The sequence below is a fragment of the Rhamphochromis longiceps genome, linkage group LG5, assembly GCF_057381845.1.
Source record: "Rhamphochromis longiceps isolate RC_006_pf linkage group LG5, R_longiceps_female_GT1.1, whole genome shotgun sequence".
Classification (NCBI taxonomy): Eukaryota; Metazoa; Chordata; class Actinopteri; order Cichliformes; family Cichlidae; genus Rhamphochromis; species Rhamphochromis longiceps.
In genome coordinates, this window is record NC_140561.1 from 25,579,173 (window position 1) to 25,603,062 (window position 23,890).

General features: G+C 40.7%; 3 protein-coding genes across 8 annotated transcripts; all 3 read left to right on the forward strand.

Annotated features, from left to right (window-relative positions):
* Positions 1-128: 128 nt before the first annotated feature.
* tusc2a (tumor suppressor 2, mitochondrial calcium regulator a) lies at positions 129-4,004 on the forward strand. 3 transcript variants are annotated; one of them, XM_085406888.1, is made up of 4 exons: positions 129-1,517; positions 1,733-1,962; positions 2,988-3,108; positions 3,196-4,004. In XM_085406888.1, the coding sequence occupies exons 2-4, from the start codon at positions 1,820-1,822 to the stop codon at positions 3,259-3,261; spliced, it is 330 nt and encodes a 109-aa protein (XP_085263014.1). In that variant the 5' UTR covers positions 129-1,517; positions 1,733-1,819; the 3' UTR covers positions 3,262-4,004. The 3 variants fall into 3 exon arrangements, with proteins under 3 accessions (XP_085263014.1, XP_085263013.1, XP_085263012.1); XM_085406887.1 differs by having other exon boundaries at positions 129-1,110; positions 3,196-4,003; XM_085406886.1 differs by having other exon boundaries at positions 129-1,962.
* Positions 4,005-9,078: 5,074 nt separating this feature from the next.
* hyal2a (hyaluronidase 2a) lies at positions 9,079-13,849 on the forward strand. Of its 3 annotated transcripts, none has more exons than XM_085406890.1 (5): positions 9,079-9,160; positions 9,308-9,379; positions 9,793-10,765; positions 11,237-11,326; positions 12,879-13,849. In XM_085406890.1, the coding sequence occupies exons 3-5, from the start codon at positions 9,836-9,838 to the stop codon at positions 13,269-13,271; spliced, it is 1,413 nt and encodes a 470-aa protein (XP_085263016.1). In that variant the 5' UTR covers positions 9,079-9,160; positions 9,308-9,379; positions 9,793-9,835; the 3' UTR covers positions 13,272-13,849. The 3 variants fall into 3 exon arrangements, with proteins under 3 accessions (XP_085263016.1, XP_085263017.1, XP_085263015.1); XM_085406891.1 differs by lacking the exon at positions 9,079-9,160 and adding an exon at positions 9,165-9,211; XM_085406889.1 differs by lacking the exon at positions 9,079-9,160 and having other exon boundaries at positions 9,218-9,379.
* A 221-nt stretch (positions 13,850-14,070) lies between these two features.
* Positions 14,071-21,866, forward strand: hyal1 (hyaluronidase 1). Of its 2 annotated transcripts, none has more exons than XM_085406893.1 (4): positions 14,071-14,870; positions 15,213-16,123; positions 16,213-16,302; positions 19,581-21,865. In XM_085406893.1, exons 1-4 carry the CDS (start codon positions 14,810-14,812, stop codon positions 19,905-19,907), a joined length of 1,389 nt encoding a protein of 462 aa, XP_085263019.1. In that variant the 5' UTR covers positions 14,071-14,809; the 3' UTR covers positions 19,908-21,865. The 2 variants fall into 2 exon arrangements, with proteins under 2 accessions (XP_085263019.1, XP_085263020.1); XM_085406894.1 differs by having other exon boundaries at positions 14,821-14,866; positions 19,581-21,866.
* Positions 21,867-23,890: the final 2,024 nt, after the last annotated feature.

Below are 23,890 nucleotides of genomic sequence, written 5' to 3' on the forward strand. Positions count from 1 at the left end.
TTTTCTTTTTTTTACAGGTGCAGTGCTGTGAAAAAGCATTTGCCCCCTCTCAAATTTTCATTATTTATTAATTTTTTTTATTGCGTATTTGTCACATTTAATGTTTTAGATCATAAGCTCATTTCAATATTAGACAAAGGCTTATCCAGGGCTGGGTTGTGGGGCCAGCAGCAAACCGAGAGCCAACTCACCCAGGAGCAATCCAAGACAGATACCCGAACCACCTTAACACTTTTCAATACAAAATGCCCCCACCCTTTTTTTAATGATGACTATATTTATTAAGGCTAAAACAAAACAAAACAACACAAACAGCTATCGAAACCAATCTGGTCCTATGTGGGGAAAAAGTAATTGCTACCTAAGCTGGTTGTGTCACCCATGGCAGCAAAAACGGCAGTGAACTGTTTGCGATAAAAGGCATTGAGGAATTTGGCCCGATCTTTGCAGTATTGTTTTGGGACACATTGGAGTGTTTTCAAGCGTGAATGGTCTGTTTAAGGTCACACCAAAGCATCTCATCTGTCCTCTGAAAAGTCTTGGGAATCTATAGGATCTTTTTTTGTTCGCTCGTGGCATAGATATGCTCTTGGGACTAATTTTGATACACTGGCCACTCCTGGGAAGGTTAACCACTGTCCCAAAGCTTTAAAATGGCTTTATAACCCTTTCCTGACTGATAGACGTCAATGATTATTTTGTTGCTGTTCTGGACAGATCTTTAAACTGCTTCCCTTTGTTAAACAAGTCTTATTTAAGTTATGTTTTGATTCGACAGGTCTGAAAGTAATCAGGGTTAGGTCAGGGTTTTTTTTTTTTTGTTTTTTTTTTTTAACGAAATGGGGGTAAATACTTTCTCACAGTACAGTGTGCATACTATACATTTTTAAATTCAGATATAGGTATGAACACCCACTTTAAACATAAAAAAGATTCATTTAACGCACCTTTGAATAAATTCTTTAGTTAAATATTGGTGACGTTTTTTCTTTAATAGTCGGTCAGATCAGCTGATCTCCATCGTCGGTCGGACAGCAACGGCCAGCGCTAGCTAAACATAGCTAGTAGTAAAAGTTATGACAGGACATGTCAGGTTTAGTGTACCATAAGGTAAGATGTTTGTCAGAATCCCGTGTATAAAGCAGCAGTGTGTTTGCAGACTCGTCTATTGTTTAACCTGCGTCTGTAGTCGGAAGCTAACAGTCTGTTAGCTTACCTCACCTAACTGTGCAGGTACCGTTAGCCGGTAGTCATTAGCCACATGTAGGTCACCACACATCAAACGGGCGCCGTTGCAAAATATTAGACGATGTACATTGTGAAGCCGTGGGTGTGTTTTTAAGTAACTTGTAAGGTGTCAAGCGTTTTGAGTGACACTTAATGCGTTTAGGTTCGGCTTTTTTGTGGCCCGTTGGTTAGCTTACGGTGAAGCTACCGTAGTGTAACGTAACGATATAAAACAGACGGAACTTTTTTTTTATAGAAGTGAAGAAGCCCCTTGAAATATCTCATACCTAGTAAGTCTAGTTGCCTTGTCTTTCAAGCTCTCAAGATTATACTTAGATGTTTCTGAGTTTAGCTTGGCCATTTTCTGCCAACAGAGTCCTCTGTGCACCAAAATAGAGCCAGCAGTCAGTAAGCAAACAACGTCTTAACAGCTGGCAGCTGAGTAAACAGTTCACTCGGACACCAGACAGTGAAATTTACTTATTTATGTACTTTCACTTTTCAGGTTCTGACCTTGGTAAGCAATTGAGCATCTGGCTACCAACCAGACTGAACGCTCTAATCTGAGACTAACTATGCCTTATCTCTGAGAATGGGAGGAAGTGGATCCAAAGCCAAAGGTGTCTGGCCTTTCTCAGGCAGCGGAGGCGAGTCAGGAAATGATGGGAACGAGCAGTCTCTGGCCCGGCTGAAAGGCTCTAAGAATGCAACACCATTTGTTTTTACAAGGAGAAGGTAAATAAATAATACAGTGGATATGCTGTTGAAAGGACGTTTTCTATCCCACCCTTGAGTTTGAAAAAAATCCATTCACACAATACTAACACATACATTTGCTATGCAAATTACACTCGCCCTGAGACAAAATGCAAGCCTAGTTAGCAGTTCCAAAATATTATTTAAATTACAAAAACAGCTCTTGAGGAATACTGCCAAAATGGCATTTTGCTTTTGTCCTAAGTTCTTAATAAGCAAATTGCATGCCAAATATTAAAGGTCATCTTTAATTAATTTTTTGTTTTGATTTTGTTGACATGTCTTAAACTGTCATATCCCACTAAGTCATTTCTTATCCTGATAACAATATAAATCAATATAGTGCATTTATTGTAAATTCTGTGAAAGGTTTATATAATCACCACGCGGAATCACCCGCTCCAAACACTGAGTTAAACTGGCGCCGATTTCTTTTGTACATTTAACTTAAATAATCAAAAGTGAAATAATTATGGGCCTTGTGTGGAGTTATAATTTTTAAAGCCTGTTTTGTCCTCCATTTGTAGAATGACCCTTATCTACTCACCCATTCAAATGCCTAGTACTACCTAGTAGCATATTTTTTTTGTGCCAGAGTGGCATTTGTGCATTTACAGTTTTATAGGCCACACTTTACTTTATTACTGAAATATTGTCCCACTTTAAACTGTCCACAGTAAGGTTTCTAGATTATTCTTGATTTCAAAGCCAATAATTTTATTCCTAGTGGGGTTAAGCATTAATGTCAAAATAATCCAGTAAATAATTTTTGTCACATTTAAAAACCCAGACAAACCAAAAAGGCACATTAATAAATACATGAGGCTCAAACGTTGGAGGGGAGTGAGAAATTTGGGTGGGAGGGGGGTTTGTTGTTGTTGGGTTTTTTTTTTGTTTTTTTTTAAACTTGACAACCGTTTTAGATGCGACTATCAGCAAGCAAGTAACGCCTACACCTCCTCTATGTTAATCCTGACACAATTGTCCACCTTCTGTGTTGGCAGTTCTTTGTATTATGATGAGGACGGTGACCTCGCCCATGAATTCTACGAGGAGACGGTCGTGACAAAAAATGGCAGAAAGAAGTCCAAGTTGAAGAGGATCCAGAAAAATCTAATTCCACAGGTGAGCTAGGAACACGCTTTTGCAGTGGCAGGGCGATATAGGGTCAGTGCCATCACTCCTCCTCCTTTTTCTTTTTCCTTTTTCCAGGGAATTGTGAAGCTCGACCACCCGTGTATTCATGTCGATTTCCCCATCGTCCTCTGTGAGGTGTGACACGTTGCACAGTGACCGGTCTACAATGACGTGCAGCCACAGATCCTCTTTGCTGAGCATCATTCAAGTCTCGAGAGCTGCAGTCAAGAACTGCCGAATGGGGCTTGCAGAGGAAAAAGGAAAATTCAAACTGTCACATGAAAAATGATATATTGAATTAAATGTTATACATTTGAATTCAACAAGTCTTTATTTTGACATTCACAAAAATAGTGATGGTACAAGTTGTGTTTCCACTACCCAGCTGATATGTATGCAGACTTGGAGAATACTTCGGATGAATTCGTGTTTCTCCTGTTGAGTTTTTTTTTGTTTGTTTTTTTTAATTTTGCAGGGCAAAACATCTGTGACGTGAAAAGGGTTTAATGGTTCATGCCTTCTGTGAGATGTAGACTCTGTATGTGTCTTTGTACATGTGCTAGTTTTGGGTTCATGTGTGAACTACAAATGCAAGATGTATTTGCAGGGTGGGAATGATGAGGGATTGTGGAATTTGTATATATTTATGTTCTGTATTGTCACGTCTGAGTTAGTCTCAGTTATTGGCGCTCAGACCTGCACTAGTGAACATAATGTACTGTAAATAACATCAGATTTCTTAGTTGAAAATACTTGAATAAATGGTTTATTGAGCAAAATCACTCAAATCTTCTTTTTTTTGTGTTATTTTTCATATTGGCTGAAGCTTTCTGGTGCAGTTCATCTTGTTTATTGTTACTGCACTGGGATGTTTGACCTTACAGTGCAGAATAAAAAGTTAGACACCGGAAGACCGTGTTCTCATTTATCATATTAGGAAGTGAAGTTCTTCCCCTTACATCTGAGTTTAGGTCCTGGATTTACACTAGTGTGCAAAAAGTCTTTAGTCACCCTTCCTTTCTTTGTATTTTGCTGGGAAAATGGGAAATCGGTGCAGTGATTTATTGAAATTTGCAGACGTAGATGGAAACACAACATACGAGGTCAAAAACAGTTTTTCCACAGTTTTAACAAGCTTGAAAATCAAGATTTGTTACAACTACTTTTATTTTTCCACACGGCCTAAACTTTTGCATTCAAGCTTTATTCTTCAGGAATAGTTCTCCAGGTTTATTGAAGGACTTTCAGAGTTTTGGTTTTTGGCTCCCTTTTGTTCTCTGTTGATATGATCCCACACTGCTTCATTAATGTTGAGGTCCAATCCATGGTTGAGACTTCCACTGTATGTTTTACTTTCCAGGTGTTATGGCAGGTCATTGTCATCCTGAGAAATGAAGCCTTTGTCAATCAAATGCTTTCCATATTATTTTGCATGGTGGATCAAAATCATATGTATTCACTTCCATCAGTTTTGACGAAGATCCCCAACACAACTGGCTTAAATGAAGCAAAAAATCACGACAAAGCCTCTACTGTATCTTATAGATGAAGTTGAATGACCTACAGAAAAACCTGGAGAGCTGTTCCTCTAGACCACGTGAAAAAAAAATACAGAAATGTCTGGTCCATTGATGTAAAATATGAAGAAATGAGGCCTGACAACAATTTTTTTCACACTACACTACAAGGAAGATTTTGTTACTTTAGTATTCTGGTAGCCAGTCATGATTCTTACATGGCTTACATGAGTGTAATGTGGTAACTTGAGACTTGTTGGCGTCTGTGAAATAGGAAACATCTTGTGTTTTGTACTACAGTAAAAACATTATTTTTTTGGTGTCTGTGGACACAGAACCGGTCGTGCTTCTCTTTTCTAAGAAAACAAGTAAAACTAAAATGTCAAGCTATTTCTGTGAACTTTAGAAAGCTAACAGCAATTTTTATTTTTAGCTGAAGAGGAAGTAGACAAGATTGAATTGATTTTATACATGTTCGCAAGAAATCCTTTAAGTTGCTAACTATTCAGAAAATATTAAGTGAAGTGCAGATTGCATTCAACCAAATGGTGACTTTTGAATGTGGGGTCAGTGATCCCTGTACTTGTGAAACAGCTGTAAGCGTAACCCTGGCATCTCCAGATTCTGGCTTATATTTAGTTTTCCTCGTCACCTTCTTGAATTTCTGTCTGGCCGTGCTTTGAGGCTGCCGGTGAAAATCAAACTTCTTTTTTTCCCCCCTTAATTTTTTTCTCCCATTTTTATAAAAAAAAAAAAAAAAATCTAAACTCAAGACATCTGCAACATAAAAGCCACATTTCCTCTAGATGGCAGCAAAAAGCTATACCTGCTTTAACTTTTTTAAATCATGCATATTTACTTCTTTGTGTGGAGTTTGCTTTCCCAAATAGATAAGGATGAAATTAAAAGCTCAGCCTCAGATCGTGACAGGTTTTGGTTGTTGTTGCCAGCTGGTGTAGTATCAACTTTTAATGGCGATGTAAACATATTTCACTGCGCTCAGATGACAAATCCCCACAATAAATGGGTAGGGCTTCCTTTGCAGGCATTCTCTGGTGTCTGTAATTGTGTGGAATGCGGTCGGAGCGTTTCGAGGCCAAAGGTCAGCCCCTTTGATGTGTTTCCTCTCCATTGGTCTTTGATGTTTCGCTTAAAGGATGAACGCTTTCCTGTAAAGTCATAAAAAATGCACTAAGTTCATGAATATGACACCAAATAGCAGCGCTCTGATCTGCGTAATGTGCTCTCTGATGTATGCAGTGTGTTTATACGGGGAAAAGTTGTCCATGGGGCTGAGGCTGAGAGAGGCAGTCACTATAAATTATCAGCAGCCTTGAAATACAACTAAATCATACTTTGAATTATGAACAGTAAAATAGATATATTGTTTACATGGGAGTAATTTAACAAGCTGTAGTGCTTTAAAGTAAAACAAAGGCGCTTACTGTAGCCATTTTTGTGCTAGTTCTCACATGGATTCTGTTACATTTGACTGTGTTACAGTGAGATCATATGTAGTCATTACAAATAAGTCGAGGAAACTTGGTGGTAATCTCCTATTTTTTCTAGTAAAGCCACAAAATAAGGTTATAGTTACAAATGATGTAATGTATGCACTCCTCAGAGACTGAAGAATTTATTTTGATGAGTGATGAAATTTTTCCCCCACTCAAAATGTTACGTCCGTATCAACGTTTTGGGATACGTGCTCCTCAGTTTCAGACTTTGTTTGCATTATGAACCTTTAAATGTGGGTTTTGTTGTATTCTTATATAAACTGGATGTTTGGATGTTACAACCATTTATAATTCCTCAGTTCAAATTTACCAAGTCAGAGCATTACCCCAAATGTATCACAATTCATAAAGTGTTTGGGACAAAAAGTGAAGATAGTAGGGTGTGTTGGCAGTTTCCCTGCCATTGTTTTAGCTTCCTGACGATCCCTGACTTCAGCTGATGTAATGTTCAGGAGGCAGAGGTCAAAGGGAAGCCGAGAGTAGACGGAAATGAAGCCATTCCTTTGTTCCTTTCCCTCCCTGTTCATTCACACGGGTCTGTCCGTGGTCCACTTTTTCCTTACTCTGCAGAGCCCTAGAGAGAAGCTGATGACATGGTGAGGTGAGTCAGCAAAGTTCAAAAGCAAAACAAGCGGAATGGATTTTGGCACAGGAAACCAGAGAATTTCCAGGCTCCCCCACCTCTTCCTAGTCATGTGCTCAGGGATCTTTTAGTTAACATGTATCTCCTGGGGAAAATGTTACCTTTTCCAGGAATGCCGTGTTTCAGATCTTATTCATTGAGTACAGACGTAAGCAAAAGTTGTACCTGTTATTAGAAAATCACCTTCAAGTACAGCGCACATATGGATTCCCCAATTTTTCCAAATCATCCCAGGTTGTTAAATTTAGGTAATTACGTGTTGGTACATGGCCTTTACTATCTCCTCTCCACTGCCATATCTACTGTGCTTGGCAACATGACAGTATGTGGTACTCGGTTCCTCTGTTAAGCCCTCGCCAGTGGCTGTCATCACATGCTCCAGGCAGCAGTGAAATCTGTGTGCCAGATGCCTCTTGCCCACTTTCTGAAGTGTGTTCAAGACATTCAAGTCTGCATGAGTGGAAGGAAACTTTAAAATACTTAAGTACCAGCAACCAAAAGACTTGAGATAATAATTTTTCACTAGTCAAATAAAAAGAAGCTTTGAAAAATACACCACTGGTAAATTTAAAAAATATATTCATCAGACCAGTGAGATATATATATCTCAAAGGTAAATGTTATACCTGTAAACTGAACTGCACATGAAAGATGATGCACTGTGTAGCCCAAACAACCAAACTGTAAATTTATTAAAACATACTGTTGACATAAAAAAATCACGTTTTCAGAAGAGTCTGTGGAGTCCATTGAAAGATTAAGTAAGGCTAAGTAGCAGCCAGGTGCTACTAATCAAATGCACTTGATTAACTGATTATCAGCAAGCATGAGAACCTCTATAAAAGCAGAAACGTGGACAGTTTGCTGCCACAGTCATCCTAAAATCAAATCCCTCAGCAAATTAATTCTATTGGTCAGACTGTGCAATCCTCAGAGAAATTTCAAAAAAAAAATTCAGATTGCATCTTAGACTCTACAGGTCTCGGTTAGCATGCTACATGTTAAAGTTTACGGCGCTACAATTAGAAAAAGACTGAACAAGTATGACTTGTTTAGAAGGATTCAAATCACAAGACTTGGACATGCTGTGTCCTTTGTGTCCTTTGGGCATATGAGATCAAAGTGAAGATGTCTGGCCATAATGAGTGCTGTTTGACAAAAACCAAAGCATACCAGCAGGTCACCATAGCATTTCAAAGAGGAAAGATCATTTGGAAGAACCAAACATGATTTATTGAGATAGAGAAATTAATTTATTTGGCAGTTAGACTTCAATGACCCATCATGGCAGGATGGATTCCCAGAGGTGACAGGATTTAGGACAGGACTCCCCAGAGCCTGAGGTGGAGATGGGGAGGAGGTATGAATGCATGAATGAGAATCTGAAAGGGAGAATGATGGAGAGCACAGATTTAAAACATGCAGATTGGAAGCTGATTGGGTCAAAGAAGGCGGGCCGGAAGATGATTGGAATCGAGTAATGATAACAGAAATGAGTTTGGCAATGTGAGAAAGTGGTTATGAAGTACAGACCAGAAGCGGCCAAACACTCAGAAAAGGAGGCAGATGAATGATTACAGATATTCCGTACTGGACTTATGGACGACCTTCATATGAGCACAAACACCTCATACCAACTGTCAGCACGGTGGTGCCGGGGTGATAATTGGGGCTTGTTTTGCAGGCATAGGACACTTTGCAGTCGTTGAGTCGACCATGAACTACTCTGTATACCAAAGTACTCTAGAGTCAAATGTGAGTCCAACAGCTAAAATTTGGCTGAAACTGGGTCATGCAACAGGATGATGATCCCACGCACAGCAGGAACTCTACTTGAATGCCTGAAAAAGAAAAGAATCAAGGTGTTGCAATAGTCAAAACCCAACTTAAAAAAACTAAATAAAAATCGCCTCCATCAGATTTCTCAATATCCTTAACACGATTGTCATGCAGCTGAAAGGTGAGTTGTAAGCATGGTCTTATATTTAGGGATGTGGTACAGTGCCCTGCTGTGACCTTTTGTAGATATTGGCATCCCTGGTTACAGTGTATCTGTTTCACGGAGAGTGGAGGCGAACTTTCTCGGACCGACCCATTCAGGCGCTGAGCCGGGACACGAGGGTTAGCCTTGAGGAAAAAGAAAAACAGGACGCAATCAAAGCACGTCTCGCTAAGCTGATACTCGAAGCAGTTTGAAGTAGTGACGTGAAGAAACGAATTAGAGCCGCTGACAGATTTTTTTAAAGGATGTCCATTTCCTTTCTCCGGCCCCCCCTTTTTCCTCAGACCGAATGGAACATCCCATCCCGAGAGTGGTTTGGCACTCGGGACTGAACGAGTTGCAACTGACAACATCGCAGGGGGTAAGTTGACTTCTGTGAGTTTTACATACCGCAAGGAGCCGGAGAGCCGAGGTTATAAGACACAGCACAGCTGCATGTGCTCCTGTAAAGTTACCCCGTCGTCTTTTTTCTTTATACTGAATTTTCTTTTCCTATTTGTTTTTAAAGCAACGCCAAAACGCGGAGTGAAGTTGTAGGCTTCTGTCTTCGGGGGAATGCTTCCCCAGCCTGCCAGTAAAGGTAAGTGTATCCATCTGTAGGGAAGCTGAAGTTGATTAACTTTACCTTTTTATCGTTGCTAATAAAAGAGCTGCAAACAGTAATTAAATTGAAGGCAATTTATGTTAACAGCTTGCTAGAGGTAGAATCCAGTTTAAAGAAGCCTATTTTTTGGATAAAAATTGTATTACCATTTTTCTTTTCTTTTCTTTTATTTATTTTCTTGTTTTTAAGAAAATATTAATAGTCTGCAGACATTTATGTAAATTAATCTGCAGTGGCAATGTCACAAAAGAGAAGCTTGTGCTTCATGTCCATGTAATTATAAAGTTGGTTTTGAATAAATAAAATGGAAACATGTTTAAGGTTTGTTTAAGAGAAAACACCATGTGCATTCAGGAAACTAACATGTCATTCCCTCCTGTGGATTGTAGAGCAGAGTGTGGCAGTCCTTTTTGTCCATCCACATCTGAAGACATGTTGCACGGGACTTTGTCAGCTTGGAAAGCTCTGCTGCTGATTGTCCCGCTGTGGGATTGCCTCTTTGCTCTGGGACTGCAGCCCACGAGATGGCCACTGTATTCCCGAAAGCCTCTGCTCCTTGCTTGGAACGCCCCGATTGAAGATTGTGCCCCGCGGCATAGAATTCATTTCCAGCTGGACCAGTTCCAGATTGTGGCTACACCCAATGAGGGCTTTGTTAATCAGAATCTGACCATCTTCTACAAGGAGCGCTTGGGCTTGTACCCCTATTTTGAACAAGATGAAACACCGGTGAATGGGGGACTTCCGCAGGTGGCCAGTCGCACACGGCACCTGGAGAAAATGCCAGAAGATGTTAAGAAGTACATACGTTCAGAATGGGCCACTGGTTTAGCTGTTATCGACTGGGAGGATTGGCGTCCCCTCTGGATACGTAACTGGGAAGCCAAAGACATTTATCGCAGACATTCTGAGGAATTGGTGCGCCAGAAGAACCCAACCTGGCTTCCTGATCAGGTGAAAAAAGTGGCCCAGCAGGAGTTTGAGTTGTCTGCCAGGCTGTTCATGTTAGACACACTGAAGCAAGCTAAGAACCTGAGGCCCAACCAGCTGTGGGGTTTCTACCTGTTTCCTGACTGCTACAACCACAACTACGTGCGCACTCTGGAGAGCTACACGGGCCGCTGTCCTGATGTGGAGGTGTCTCGCAATGACCAGCTGAAATGGTTGTGGACTGAGAGCACAGCCCTCTTCCCTTCCATCTACATGAGCAGCTTGCTGCGCTCATCAGCCGCCGGACGCCAGTTTGTGCGGAACCGTGTGAAAGAGGGGATGCGTTTGGCCTCATCGGGCGATGGCTTGGCACGTCCTGTCTTTGTGTACACGCGGCCCACGTACATGAACTCCCTGGAGCAGCTGACCGAGGTGACAGTCTAACTTTGGAAACAGTGCCAGTGTTGAATTTGGTTCCTCTTCCTGGAACTTTTTTCCTGCTTTTTCCTTTAAGACACTAATGAAGTTTCGAACCAGCCATGTTACTGACTATATTCCGAAACATTTCTTCTATCTTTTTCCTGCTAATTCTTAGTAAAAGCCTGACATATAGAACCGTCACTGAGCACTAATGTTAATGCATGCTGTGTAGATTCATCTCTTATCTGCTGCTACAGTCCCTTCCTGTGCTGCTGGCATTCAGACACCCCAATACCTTTCATTTGTGCAGAGTAGGCAGGATGGGTGTTGGTCAAGTTAAAAGTCACTCTAAACACCCTTATTTGCTTATAGGAGAATGAGAACAGAAGAGCTGGGCCTCTACTTCACATACAGTAGCCTATGAACCTCTGACACTTACTTAGCTGACTGTTTTCCTTTTGTTTGACCTGTAATTTTTTGCAGACTGACCTTGTGTCCACGATCGGGGAGAGTGTGGCCCTGGGAGCAGCTGGAATAATCATGTGGGGAGATATTGCTTATGCACACAACAAAGTAAGCGTCCACACATCAATTGCGAAACGAACACATCAATCACTCAGATATGGTGTATGCATTTTTTTGGAACAGATGTTATCATCTTAACTTTTGAGCTGCTCTTCTCGTCTGTGACATGCGAAGGCATTTCATACTAGGAGATATTTCTCAAAGTTCAGGGTTTACGGTTAATGTCTTTGGCCACATGATCAGGTGCTGATTAAACACATATACGCTGACTGGGGCTTTGACTTCGATTCCATTTTGGGGCATTAAATCCAAAATCTTGAAATCATCATTAAAAAAAAGGGATGTTCTGCAGCAGTTGACCTGTTTATTTATTTTTTCAAAGTTTAGTTTTCAAACGTATTGGACAAGGATACATTTGAAAAGGTTTAAATCATGTCATAATATAACAACAGACACGCAAAACTAGACTTTTGTAACGATTTGAAGTGCAAAAGGCCCAAGCATAAAGAGACTTCAACAAGACAATTTAATTTCCGCACAGTGAGCTAACAAAACTTTTTCTGTAATTTTACATGTTTATTTCTTTCAATTTAAGCCCAAACAACACTTCTATATTATGCAAAAAAAAATCTTAGATCTTTGTTGGAAAAAACACTTGTTTTCCTTATATTAAAATATCTCAGGGATTAAATGTGTAAGTAAAGTTCTTTACACACCGATATAGAGGAGCTTCATTGGTCCAACCCACTTAGGATCAAAGTGGACTGTTCAATGTAAAATCATTTTGACATCCGTGGATTAGAGTGACTGTTAATCTAGCAGTCCCCAGCACCACTGGATGTAACTGAGTACATTTACTCAGGTACTTTATTCAGAATAAATGTATTTGTACTTTAAGTATTTCCACACAGCGTCCTGCTTTTACTCCATTACGCTTAACCAGCTTGGATAAATAATCTCTTTCATGCCTCCAAGCTATAAAAACGCATATTCCAGACTATTGATGCTCAGATCACACCTATTTTATACTCTTTACACTGGCTCCCAATAGATTTAGGATTCTGGCATTTGCATACAGAGCACTTTAGTTATCCCAGCTGCTCGCTGTCTTCATTCACAACTCAGAATCTGTTGTTCTGCGTACGTGACTAAAGACTAGGTAGAAGAGAGCCGTTCACTCTGTGGCACTACATGTATAATTATTATTGTTATTACTCTTTTATTATAAAATACCCATTTTATGGGCTATTATGACACTTAATTTTCCTATTTATTGTACTCTTTGTTGTGTAACAGCGCTTTGTGACATCTTTCTGTGAAATACGCTTCATAAATAAACTTGTGCACACAACCAAAGTAAGCATGCACACAACGATTGTGAAATTAAACACATCACTTGGATACGTCGCATTTATTTTTAACCACAGATGATATCATCTAAACTTCTGAGAGCATGCTGATTAATAAACAGCCTTTACTCACTTACAAAGTGTATTTATAGCAATTTGTACTCCATACCAGAGCTTTAGTTACTTCATATTTTTCAGATTAATTGCGCAGTACTTGAAGATTTCATGTATCCACTTATTTTTTCCCATAGACCACCTGCTCTGATCTGGATAAATATCTGCGGGGCACACTGAGTCAGTACCTCCTGAACGTTTCCACGGCAGCAGAACTGTGCAGCCAGACCCTTTGCGGCTCTCACGGGCGATGTCTGCGCAGAAACTCAAACAGCGACGTTTACTTGCATCTGAATCCCCTCACCCACGACATCGTCGAGAAGAACGGCAAGCTGACGGTCACCGGTGAGCTCGGCAAAGCAGACGGGTTAAGTTTTGAAGCAGACTTTCAGTGTCAGTGTTACAGCGGGTATCAGGGGGAGCTCTGCGATCAAACAGACCCGCTACACCAAAAAGGGACGGCGACTCGAGCCACAGCAGTGGCTCTGCAGTGTTTGATCTTACTGATTGTCTGCCTGCTCATCTGTTAATACCTATTATGTAACTGTAAAAGTCTAAAAGGAGCACAAGAGGAGAGGTGAAGGGAAGATAGGTGTGTGTGGTTTTTTTCTGTTGCTGTATATCGTAAGAACCGCTGTGGAAATTCCAAGGTAGTGTTTGTTTCTAACTTTTAATCATTTAAAAAAAGAAAAAAACTTGCTGGAAATGACCCTGTTTACATTGTCCTCTCACTCGCCGCTTGCCAAGGTGTCCATGCTTCTTGTAGAGAGGATGCTTCTGTGGTAAATGCTGCGAATGAGTAAATGTATGTGGTGAAAGTGGAAAACGATTCACTTAAATCTGATAACAGCACAATATATTTGAAGTGCCTAATTTCTTTTAAATCTTCTTTAAATTGGCCTCTTTCTGACATCTGATGTGTTTATAGAGGCATTCGCAGTGTTATTATTTATTTGAATGTATTTTTTATACGATATTATTGTCCAAAACATGACTACTACTTTTTTAAAAGGGTGACACATCTCCACTCTACGAGCCTCATGTTTCAGTGGCCTTTTGACTCCAGAAGCACAGTGTTTCTCATATTGATGTCTCTCATACAAAAATGGCATTTGTCGGTGTAAATAAACTTCTTTGTTGAGGTTGTTGTGTTTTAATTTAAGGCTGCCTAAGTGACACTGGGCGAGGGGCCATGGTCACAACTGACACAGGAGGGAGAACTCAGGTGTATTAGTGGTTCAGGATTTGCGCAGGCGGTTTGTGCGGAAAAGCCATTCAGGCTCAGACAAATATAGCATCTCCAATCAGCCTAAGATGAATGTGTTTGGACTGTGGGAGGAAATTGGAAAGCTCCAGCTAACGTGCAAGTTCAAACCCAGAACCTTCCGGTTGTGAGGCCATGGTGCTAACCGCTGTGCCAGCCAGTTTTGGATAAATAAACTGCTTTATCGTGCTTTGTGTGTATTTTTAGTAAAGTAAGTGTGACGCTTTTCTTTTTTTTTGTAACTACATAAGGAGATAATATAGCTGAGATATGGTTTTGGGAGTAATACAGGCATGATTTTGTTGTCAGCAGTTGAGAGTGAAGCCTCTGCGGGAAGCCTCTGTGGCCAGGGGAGTCCGAGCCAGCTAGTTCTCAGGGATTGACTCATTTTGCCAGCAGCACCCTCATACCCCCTTCCCCATGTAATTGTAGGTTTTCGTTAACCACTGGTTATTTTTATATGCTTTTAAGAGTTGAGCAAAGCACGCATTTAAATTGCAAGGTGGAAGAGTTCATTATGGCTTCGCTTGGTGGTTTTTCAGAAAACGTCAAGCTTTCTTAAGTCCCCCAATAAACTGTTGATTGTCATATTTATATTCTTTTTAAATTCAAACAACCTGAAAACTGTTTTCAAGCTGTACAGTGTGATGGGAGGAAGTGCTAACTTGCCTGTGACTTTAAATCTGTGTTCTCCATAGAATGATTTGCATGTCTCTTGTTATTGGTTGTTGGAGGTCCTGTGGACACTTCTAATTGGTTCAGCGTTTGTTACTTCCCATTTTTCCTGAATATGTGTTTCAGATCATGAGACTTGTGGGTATTTCACAAGGCCACACGCTCCAATCCTTCTCTACTTATAAAGTCGGTGAGTCAGTGTTTGCAAGCTTAATGTTAGTTAATTTCACACATTATTTTGACACTAGAGCCTGTTATTTCTAGCCAAGTTTACTGCATTACACAACATCTGTAATGATCAGAAAGCTTTTGGCGTGTTAAAGGTGTTTGAAAAGTAATAAAGTAACAAGTAGTGAATAGACACATTTAAAATTCCTGGCTCGTAAACAGTAGAAACTCTTAAAACTCTTATTGATTTGATTTGCCTTACAACTGGAAAAGCTTTGTTTAAACAAATAGCAACATTTTGCAATATGCTCTTAAAATTTCATAATACTGCTGGGTAACATAAACACTGTTTCCTTCCTGCCAGGGATGAGGTCCTTGAAGCCTGCGGTGCTGCAGCACTTAATTCTGATCAGCCTCGTCTCAGGGCTGCACTATCCAAATTCACCTTTTTCCAAAGTACCTTTCCTGACTGTGTGGAACGCCCCAACTGCCAAATGCCTCTCTCAGTATGGCGTTAACCTTGACCTGGGGATGTTTAACATTGTCCACAACCAGAATCAAACCTTTATGGGTCAGAACATAACCATCTTTTATGATGATAAGCTTGGTCTGTATCCAAGGTATTCCCCCCAGGGAGAGGCTATTAATGGCGGGGTTCCACAAAACAGCAGCCTTGACAAACATCTCAAAGTTGCCAGGGAGAATGTAAACACCTATATCCCTGACAGGGGTTTCCCAGGCCTGGGTGTGGTGGATTGGGAAAGTTGGAGACCTGAATGGGAGAGAAACTGGGACACTAAGAAGATATACCAGGATGGGTCAAAAGCACTAGTGAGGTCTAAGCATCCAGACTGGAGCCCCAAACAAGTAGATGACGCAGCACGCATGGAGTTTAGCAAAGCTGCGAGGAATTTCATGGAGGAAACTCTGAAACTGGGGCAGGCGGCAAGACCTGATGGTTTGTGGGGCTATTATGGTTTTCCAAACTGCTACAACTACTACAGCAACAAAAGCACAGGCTACACAGGGGAGTGTCCAGCTGTGGAGTTAAAGAGAAATAACAGGCTTCTATGGCTGTGGAGCACCTCCTCTGCTCTGTATCCCGACATCTATCTCAGCATCCAGATGCAAAGTCTCAGCAGAGAAGTGCTCCTCTACTGCCACCACCGCATCCTGGAGGCAATGAGAGTAGCGGATCAGGTGACTCCGTTCGCACCGCCCGTGTACGCCTATGCTCGCATCGTCTACACATACACGCTGGAATTTCTCTCTCAGGCAAGAATCAGACGTTTCAACTCAAACATTCTGTGTCTGTCGTGACTGGGGCTGCGTGTTTTGCTCACCTCTCTGTTTCTGTCTAACAGGAGCACCTGGTCTACACTATCGGAGAGAGTGCCGCTTTAGGCTCTGCTGGTGTAGTTCTTTGGGGTGACCACGCTCTTTCTAAAACTCAGGTACAATAACTGACTTGTCCATTTGATGTAATTGGCTGTAATAGTGAAAGTGAGGATGTTACATTTCTCACTGATGCCTACAAGGGTCTTTGTTTTATAAGTTACGCTTTTAAAAAAATTTTGAAAGTTACACACAGGAAACTGTATTGCACAAAAATTACTGAAATGAAAAAGAAAAAACGTACTTTAAAACTTCCTTATTTCATATTCAAGCTCTTTAGTTTTAAGGTCTGTTTGGAATCGCTCCACTGTATATTTCATTTGTTACCTCTTCGCAACAAGGCCTCTCAATCCTGCTGAACACACACAGTACTGGTAAAAAAGACAGTACACCCTTTTTCAACCATAAGGATTTAAGTTTCAGGACATATTCAAATCATCCCGCTCTTAGCAGGTCTTAAAGTTAAGTGAATACAACCTCAGATGGAAAACAAGATATGATATATTGCACCAGGTCATTATTTATTTAACAAAAACGAATCCAAAATGCAGAAGCAGTGTGTGGAAAAATACAAAATATCCTTACTGCTACCTAAGAAATTGAGATGGAGAATAAACTTACACTTGATTAGCTGATCATCAGCAGTGTTGGGAAGGTTACTTTTAAAATATATTCCACTACAGATTACAGATTACATGCCCCAAAATGTATTTTGTAATATATTCTGAATACTTTGGATTACTTGATATATCATCATGCTTTTTTTTTTTTTTTACAACTACATGAATGTATTGCTGTGTGATTTATTACTATTACTGAAGACTACTCGCCATACCAATACCAACTAGATTTTTAAATCTTAATATAAAATGAGTAACAGTAGGGTGGACATTAGGGTAAGGCTGCACTTTTTGCAGCGATCTCGTATAGAAAACTATTCCACGCGTATATAAAACAGGTCTGCGTCTCCGAACCGTATTAAAGGGACCTCTGGCTAATACGTTAAGTTTTGGGCTCATAGACGAAAACTCGCTTGACTTTGTTGTCTGGGTCAACTTTGCTAGCGAGAGACAGAGAGAGGGGCTGAAAGGCTGCTCCAACGGAACTTATTGTTTCGGAGGAAAACACGAACACGGTGTACAATCGAGTCTTAATAATATCTTATTTACAACTGGGCTCGTCAGGCACTCTTTTTGGCTGTAGTGGTTATTATTATATTTACATGCTTCCAGCTCCCATTTCTGCTCAATGACAACTTGTACTTTTCGACTATCCTTTTTCTCCCTCCTCGCGCTCACAGATACATAACGAGTATGGCAGTCCATTCTCCCTGCAGCACGGACTACACTGCCCATGAGGCTACATTCTTTAGGGCTATGCCTGTAACACTCTATTGCCTTCATATTAAATCATTTTTGTGAATAATTTTTGTAAAATAATTCTTCACGTCATTATGTGGGCCGCAAATAGAGGTGACATGGGCCGCCAGATTGACAGACAGGCATAAGAGCCTCTAAATAGGCTACGCGTGTTGTTTAGGTTTCCTCCGGTGTGGAATTACCAAAAATAGAGAGAGCATAGCCTAATATGTGAAACAGGAAAAGACCGCCGTGTAATCCATTTATTTCAACAAAGTAACTGTATTCTGAATACCACCCTTGTAACTGTAATGGAATACAGTCACTCATATTTTGTATTTAAAATACGTAACGGCGGTACATGTATTCCGTTACTCCCCAACACTGATCATCAGCAAGCGTGAGCACCTGTGTGAAAGCAGAAGTTTTACCAATTTAATGGTCTGGAGCAAGACCCAGAGGTCAGACTGTGCAATGCTGATAAGAGAAATCGCAATAAAAAACCCCTGAGCTTCATTTCAGACTTCACGGGCTTCCATCAGCTTATTAAATGTTCAAGTTCATGACTGTGCAATTAGAAAAAGACTGAACAAGTATGGTTGTTTGAAAGGGTTGCTAGGAGTACCTGTTCTCTCTCTGAAAGAATGTTTCGGCATGTTCGGCATGTGCCCGCAAACCACGTTGAACTGAAGCAACATTGTAAAGAAGAGTGGGCCAAAATTCCTCCAGAACCATGTGAGAGACTGCTAAAGTCATACAAACAAAGCTGTTTCGGCATGTTCTGGAACAACGTCCTTGACGGATTGTTAAAACCACACACTGCATATCAGCACAAATACCTCACACCAGCTGTCAGGCACAGTGGTAGAGGGGTGATTCGACACCTTGCAGTCACTGAGTCGATCACGAACTCCTCTTCACACCAAAATATTCTAGCATTTAAAACTTAGTTGAAACTGGGTCATGCAACAGGGCAATGATTCCCAGCGAGGCAGCAATCTCCTACAGAGTGGCTGAAAAAGAAGAGAATGAAGGTGTTGCAATGAGAATTAAGAGAGCTGTAAACAAGTGCCTGCAAACCACATTGAACTGAAGCAACATTGTAAAGAAGAGTGGGCCAAAATTCCTCCAGAAGCATGTGAGAGGCTGCTAAAGTCATACAGAAAGCTATTACTTCAAGCTACTGCTGTTAAAAGTGGTTCTCCAAGCAGCTGAATCGTGGGGTGCACTTAGCTTTTCACACGTGTCTTCTGCATTTCGCTTTAGTTTTTGTTAAATAAACAACATGGTGCAATATGTCACATGTTGTTTTTCATCCAAGGTTGTAGTTACGTGATTTTAAGACCTGCTAATGTCTAGATAATGCTTTTATCCTATCCTGATATTTAGAAACCTCAGAAATGTCAGAGGGCGTACTTTCTTTTTTAATGTGACAAATATGTGGTTTCATTTTATAAAAGGAGCTCTCTGCACAGCTGGACACTGATATTTGGCAAACATTACTCAGATGGGAGTAAATGAAGCATTTACTGGAGATTTTTTTTCAGCTGCAGATTAAAGTGGTTTAAACAACAGGTCTTTTGTATATGGAACTGAGTCAAAAGAAGCCAGAGCGCTTGTTTATGTGTTCATGAGCATCACCGGGTAAAAAACAAGGTGGCACATTGTGTTTTTAACAGTCTATTGATGATGATGCTAGAGTGGCGCTTTTCTCAGCACCTTTTGCTTTGACCACTAATAATATCTTTAACAGTCTTAATGTATTTTTTTCATGCTGAGTAAAACAGGACATGTTACCTGCTCTGAAATACGTCTTTGTTCATTTTGTAATAACTTTAGACTAAATAACATATCCATGCTGTTACCTGAGCATGCATATAGCTTAAAGATTCTGTTATGTAAAGTTGCATTAAAGCTTTTATTGGGCATTCTTCTGCACATCCCTGGTTTATCATATCCTGTTTCTTTCCTGCTTTCAGGCTACCTGTGCTGCCGTCAAGTCCTACATCGATAACACTCTGGGTCCTTACCTGGTAAACGTGACATCAGCGGCTACGCTTTGCAGTCAGACCATGTGTTCCTCTCATGGACGGTGTCAGAGGAAGGATCCACAGTCGAAGGCCTACCTCCACCTTGACCCTGCCTCGTGGAAGGTGGTGTCCAAGAGGAAACCAAATGGATGGAGGAAATACAGAGTTTTAGGACATTTGCAGCCACGTCATGTAAAGCTAATGGAGTCTGAGTTTCAGTGCAGGTGTTACGCTGGATGGAGGGGTCAGAGCTGCTCTGAGCCTGTTCAGCTATAAGACTTAGGCACTTTTGAAACTAGTAGCTAATTAATGGCTTCTTAGCAGTGAATGTATCAAGATACACTAAGACACTTTATTAGGTACACCTGGTTAGTACCTGGCTGGACCCTCTTCTGCCCTAATTCTTTGTGGCATAGATTCAACAAAGTGCAGGAAACATTCCTCAGACATTTTGGTCCACACTGACACGATAACATCACGCCGTTGCTGCCAATTTGTCAGCTGCACATTCATGGTGCAAGCCTCTGATATCACCACATCCTAATGGTGCTCTTTTGGATTGAGATCTGGTGACTGTGGAGGCCGTTTGAGTGCACTGTCATGTTCAAAAAACTAATTTGAGACGATTTGAGCTTTGGGATATGAAAGCATCTATCAGAATATGAATACACTGTTGTCATAAAGGGATAGCTATGTTTAGCAACAATACTCAGGTAGGCTACGGTGCCCAAAATGTGCTAAGAGAAAATCCCTCACACCACTATTTCATCACCACCAGCATGAGCCGTTCATACAAGGCAGGATGGATCCATGTTTACATGTTGTTTACACTGACTGTACCATCCCAGTTTCACAGCAGAAACTGAGCCTTGGCAGACCAGGCAAAACTTTTATAATCTTCTATTGTCCAACTCTGGTGACCTTATTCGAATGGTACCCTTAGTTTCCTATTCTTAGCTGAGAGGAAGAGCACCCGGTGTGGGCTTCTGCTGCTGCTTCTGTTTCAAAATTTGACGCGTCATGTGTTCAGAGATGTTCTTCTGCATACCTTGTGCTAATGAGTTGACCTCTGACCTCCAGTATCAACAAGAAATTTTCCCCCAGAGTAACTGCTGCTCACGGGATATTTCCTCTTTTTCAGATCATTCTCTGCAAACCTTAGAGATAATTGTGTGGGAAAATCCCAGAAGATCAGCAGTTTCTGAAACGCTCAGGCTAACCTATCTGGCACCAACAACCATGCCATGTTCGAAGTCACATAAAATCACCTTTCTTCCACATTCCGATGCTCAGTTTGAGCAGCAGGTCGTCTCGACCGTGTCTGCATTCCTAACGAGGCATTATCCCATGCATCAATAAGCTGTTAGACAGATGTACCTAATAAAATGTCCGGTGATTGTATATTATTATTTGAGTGACAGAAATCAGCTTTAAACTTTGATGCACTACAGTTTTTACAGAGGGTTTCCTCTACTGCAGTATTTTGTTTTATTACTTTGAACTTTTCTTACTTTGTCCATAATAAGGTTGGGCACAGAGTCTGAATTCAGTGCTCGCTTTCTGTTCTTTAATGGTATTTTAAGGCGTGTTACTAGGGGTAAAAAAAAAACTCAGCTTATCAGTGAAGGAGCGCTGGTGTCCAGCAGCTGAACAATGCAGTATTTGTATACTCAGAGACATTCTGATTTCATTTAGGGAAAAGGTTTGATTGCAACTCCGTCCTGTATTCACGTTAAACAAAGAAGCAAGAAACAACTGTCAAGACTGAGCAACAATTTAAAGTTGAAATATTTAAATACATTATTATGAGTTCTTTGGGGGTAAAAACAGTTACAAATTAGTGCTCAGAGAACACTATTATAATCTCTTTAAACATTTGTGCAAGGACCAATTAATGCATGAAACCTGCAGGTGTTCTCCTGGATTTTAAACGTCAGAACTGGATGATCATGGCTGCTGTAGCACCATCTCTCTTTTCCTTGATAGTTTATTTCCATAATAAAGTCATATATATTTGATACTTTACATTAGCGTCTCTTGAAATATCATTTCTGCACGTTAAACCTGATCTCACCAGCATTCCCAATGTTGGTGGAACTACTACATGTTGATAGTGCATGACACAAGACCATGGACCTGCTCACCTAAATAGTCAAAAGAAGGAACACTAGAGTCCTACTCAGACAGCTGCAGGGCAGGGCTGCGGCTGCAAGAATGCAATAAAATACAAGTTGAAGCAGCTCATCGCAGTTTTCTACCAGGAATATGAGATCAGAGACGGTGCACTCGTAAAGTGAAGTAATTGTGACTCCAACTGCTGATTAAAATCAATCAACTGGAACCAAGAACTACTCACAGAATATGTTTGGTTCTTCCAAAAGGTTAAAATAATGTGCAGAAAAACTGAAAATCCATCTCACAATATAAAACTTATTTTGTGACGAGTATAGAACACATCAACATTAATAATGTTAAAAAGTACATCGGGGCTCTTTGTTTTGTAGTTAACATTTATGCTTTCTCTAAACTTTTCTATGTAAAATTTATACATTTATACCTTTACACCAGCAGGTGGTGGTGCTGGACAACTTACTAACAGCAAAAGGGCATCAGACATCAAGGTCAAAGCTCTGAGTGCTAGTAATAACCGAAAAAGTCAAATAAAAGCAGAAGTAAAGCCCGGTTTGGCTGTGTATGTCAGGTTCTGATAAGTTTACATCTGTGCTGTGCAACAGCTGGGGTGCCCACTATGAACTGAACCCGCTATAACACAGAAGCAAAGGGAGCAAAGAGGTGACCTTGATTGATTTAAGAGTGGCGTGTACAATTCTGCCTTATCTGATAGAAACGGCTGCCGCAAACTGGTGTCACTGATGGTAATTTCCCTCCTCTGTCCCCCGAGGCTCAGTATACCAGAAGAATAGACTCCTACAAGGCCCCACTGTTTCCCATTTCCGGCTTTATCATAACTGGCTGGATTGTGAGGAAATGAGAAGAAGATGGGTGCTTATTTTGAAGGCGCTGGTGAGTCTGTGCTTTTTGAACATCATTTTGGCCTTCATAGGTCATTTTGCAGTTGTTTTCTAAAGAAGACAGCTGCCTCGACTGGTTTTCAGCGACCAAGGACAAAATTGAATCTATCTCCTTAAACGCTGTGTTTACCTGTAGTTACCTTATAATGACAGTCTATAATAACTGGTGGTGACAGTGGGAAGGAAAAACTCCCTTTTAACAGAAAGAAACCTCCTAATGATTACATGAATAAACCTAAATGCAAGTTTGAAGTCCGGCCTTAAAAGTAAAGATCATTGTATCAAAGTCATTTAAGTATAAGAAAGAAAAATCTGATTCAAAATAAAGTCTTGAATTTTAGGCAGACTTTTACACAGTGTTACCATCCCTCCATTTTTCTGATTAAACCATAGTTGTGCTGGTTCTGATCCCCAAAACCCTTCTTTGCTAAAGTTATACAGGTCATAAGTCCTTCACTTTATAAACAGCCTTTTCAAATCCTTTAAAAAAACAAAACAAAGACCCTTTAAGTATCTGTACATTCACGGAGGCCGTTCTGATCACTTTATCTGCTTCGAGCGGTCGTTTCCTCTTCCTACACCCTCCATCAGGTCTCTCAGGCCCTCTATTTCTCTATCCTCTCATCTCTGCATTTCTTCATTTTGGCGTCTCGCTTTGTCACCCTTTCATGGTCACGTCTCCCCTTCCCCTGCTGCTCGGTCTAGAGATCGTCTCGCTTGCGCTCGGTTTAATAACTGTTTTGTCACGCTCGGTCTCTGTGTCCTTCAGAGGAGTCGACTCTCTGATCAGGTTTCTTAAAGATCTGATGCGCACTTGTTTACATGATTTATGTGTGTATATGCCACCCCGGCCTCGGCATTGTGCACTCATCGGGCTGTTAAATGCTGAATAGTCACCGTGAGAATGTGAAGAGAAGAATGATGCCACATTAATGTGTGCGTGATAAATCTGCGTGCTTAACAAACAGCTGAAGTCAGGGGAAACACGGATTCTGGTGCTGTGTATAGGGGGAGGGGAAAGTGCTATGTTAGAGAGCAGAGGGAGGAGTTTGGGTTTGATGGAAGGGTCAACAGAGAACAAATAGCACTGATTTCTTTGAACCCTAATTATAACTAAGAAGTAATCATAGCCATGACGAAGGTTTGTTTTTCTGCAGAAATATGAGCATTTAATTTTTCCTACCATTAAGCAAATGGCTTTCCAGTCTAAACTTGGCTACAGAATAA

What these genes read in the sequence shown, in the direction of transcription:
- tusc2a (XM_085406886.1), top strand. Translation starts at nt 1,820, where the DNA reads ATGGGAGGAAGTGGATCCAAAGCCAAAGGTGTCTGGCCTTTCTCAGGC. An exon ending in TTTGTTTTTACAAGGAGAAG is followed by an intron (nt 1,963 to 2,987) that starts GTAAATAAATAA and finishes CTGTGTTGGCAG; the next exon opens with TTCTTTGTATTATGATGAGG. An exon ending in AGAAAAATCTAATTCCACAG is followed by an intron (nt 3,109 to 3,195) that starts GTGAGCTAGGAA and finishes TCCTTTTTCCAG; the next exon opens with GGAATTGTGAAGCTCGACCA.
- hyal2a (XM_085406890.1), top strand. Translation starts at nt 9,836, where the DNA reads ATGTTGCACGGGACTTTGTCAGCTTGGAAAGCTCTGCTGCTGATTGTC. An exon ending in CCCTGGAGCAGCTGACCGAG is followed by an intron (nt 10,766 to 11,236) that starts GTGACAGTCTAA and finishes AATTTTTTGCAG; the next exon opens with ACTGACCTTGTGTCCACGAT. An exon ending in TTGCTTATGCACACAACAAA is followed by an intron (nt 11,327 to 12,878) that starts GTAAGCGTCCAC and finishes TTTTTCCCATAG; the next exon opens with ACCACCTGCTCTGATCTGGA.
- hyal1 (XM_085406893.1), top strand. Translation starts at nt 14,810, where the DNA reads ATGAGACTTGTGGGTATTTCACAAGGCCACACGCTCCAATCCTTCTCT. An exon ending in CTTCTCTACTTATAAAGTCG is followed by an intron (nt 14,871 to 15,212) that starts GTGAGTCAGTGT and finishes CCTTCCTGCCAG; the next exon opens with GGATGAGGTCCTTGAAGCCT. An exon ending in ACGCTCTTTCTAAAACTCAG is followed by an intron (nt 16,303 to 19,580) that starts GTACAATAACTG and finishes TCCTGCTTTCAG; the next exon opens with GCTACCTGTGCTGCCGTCAA.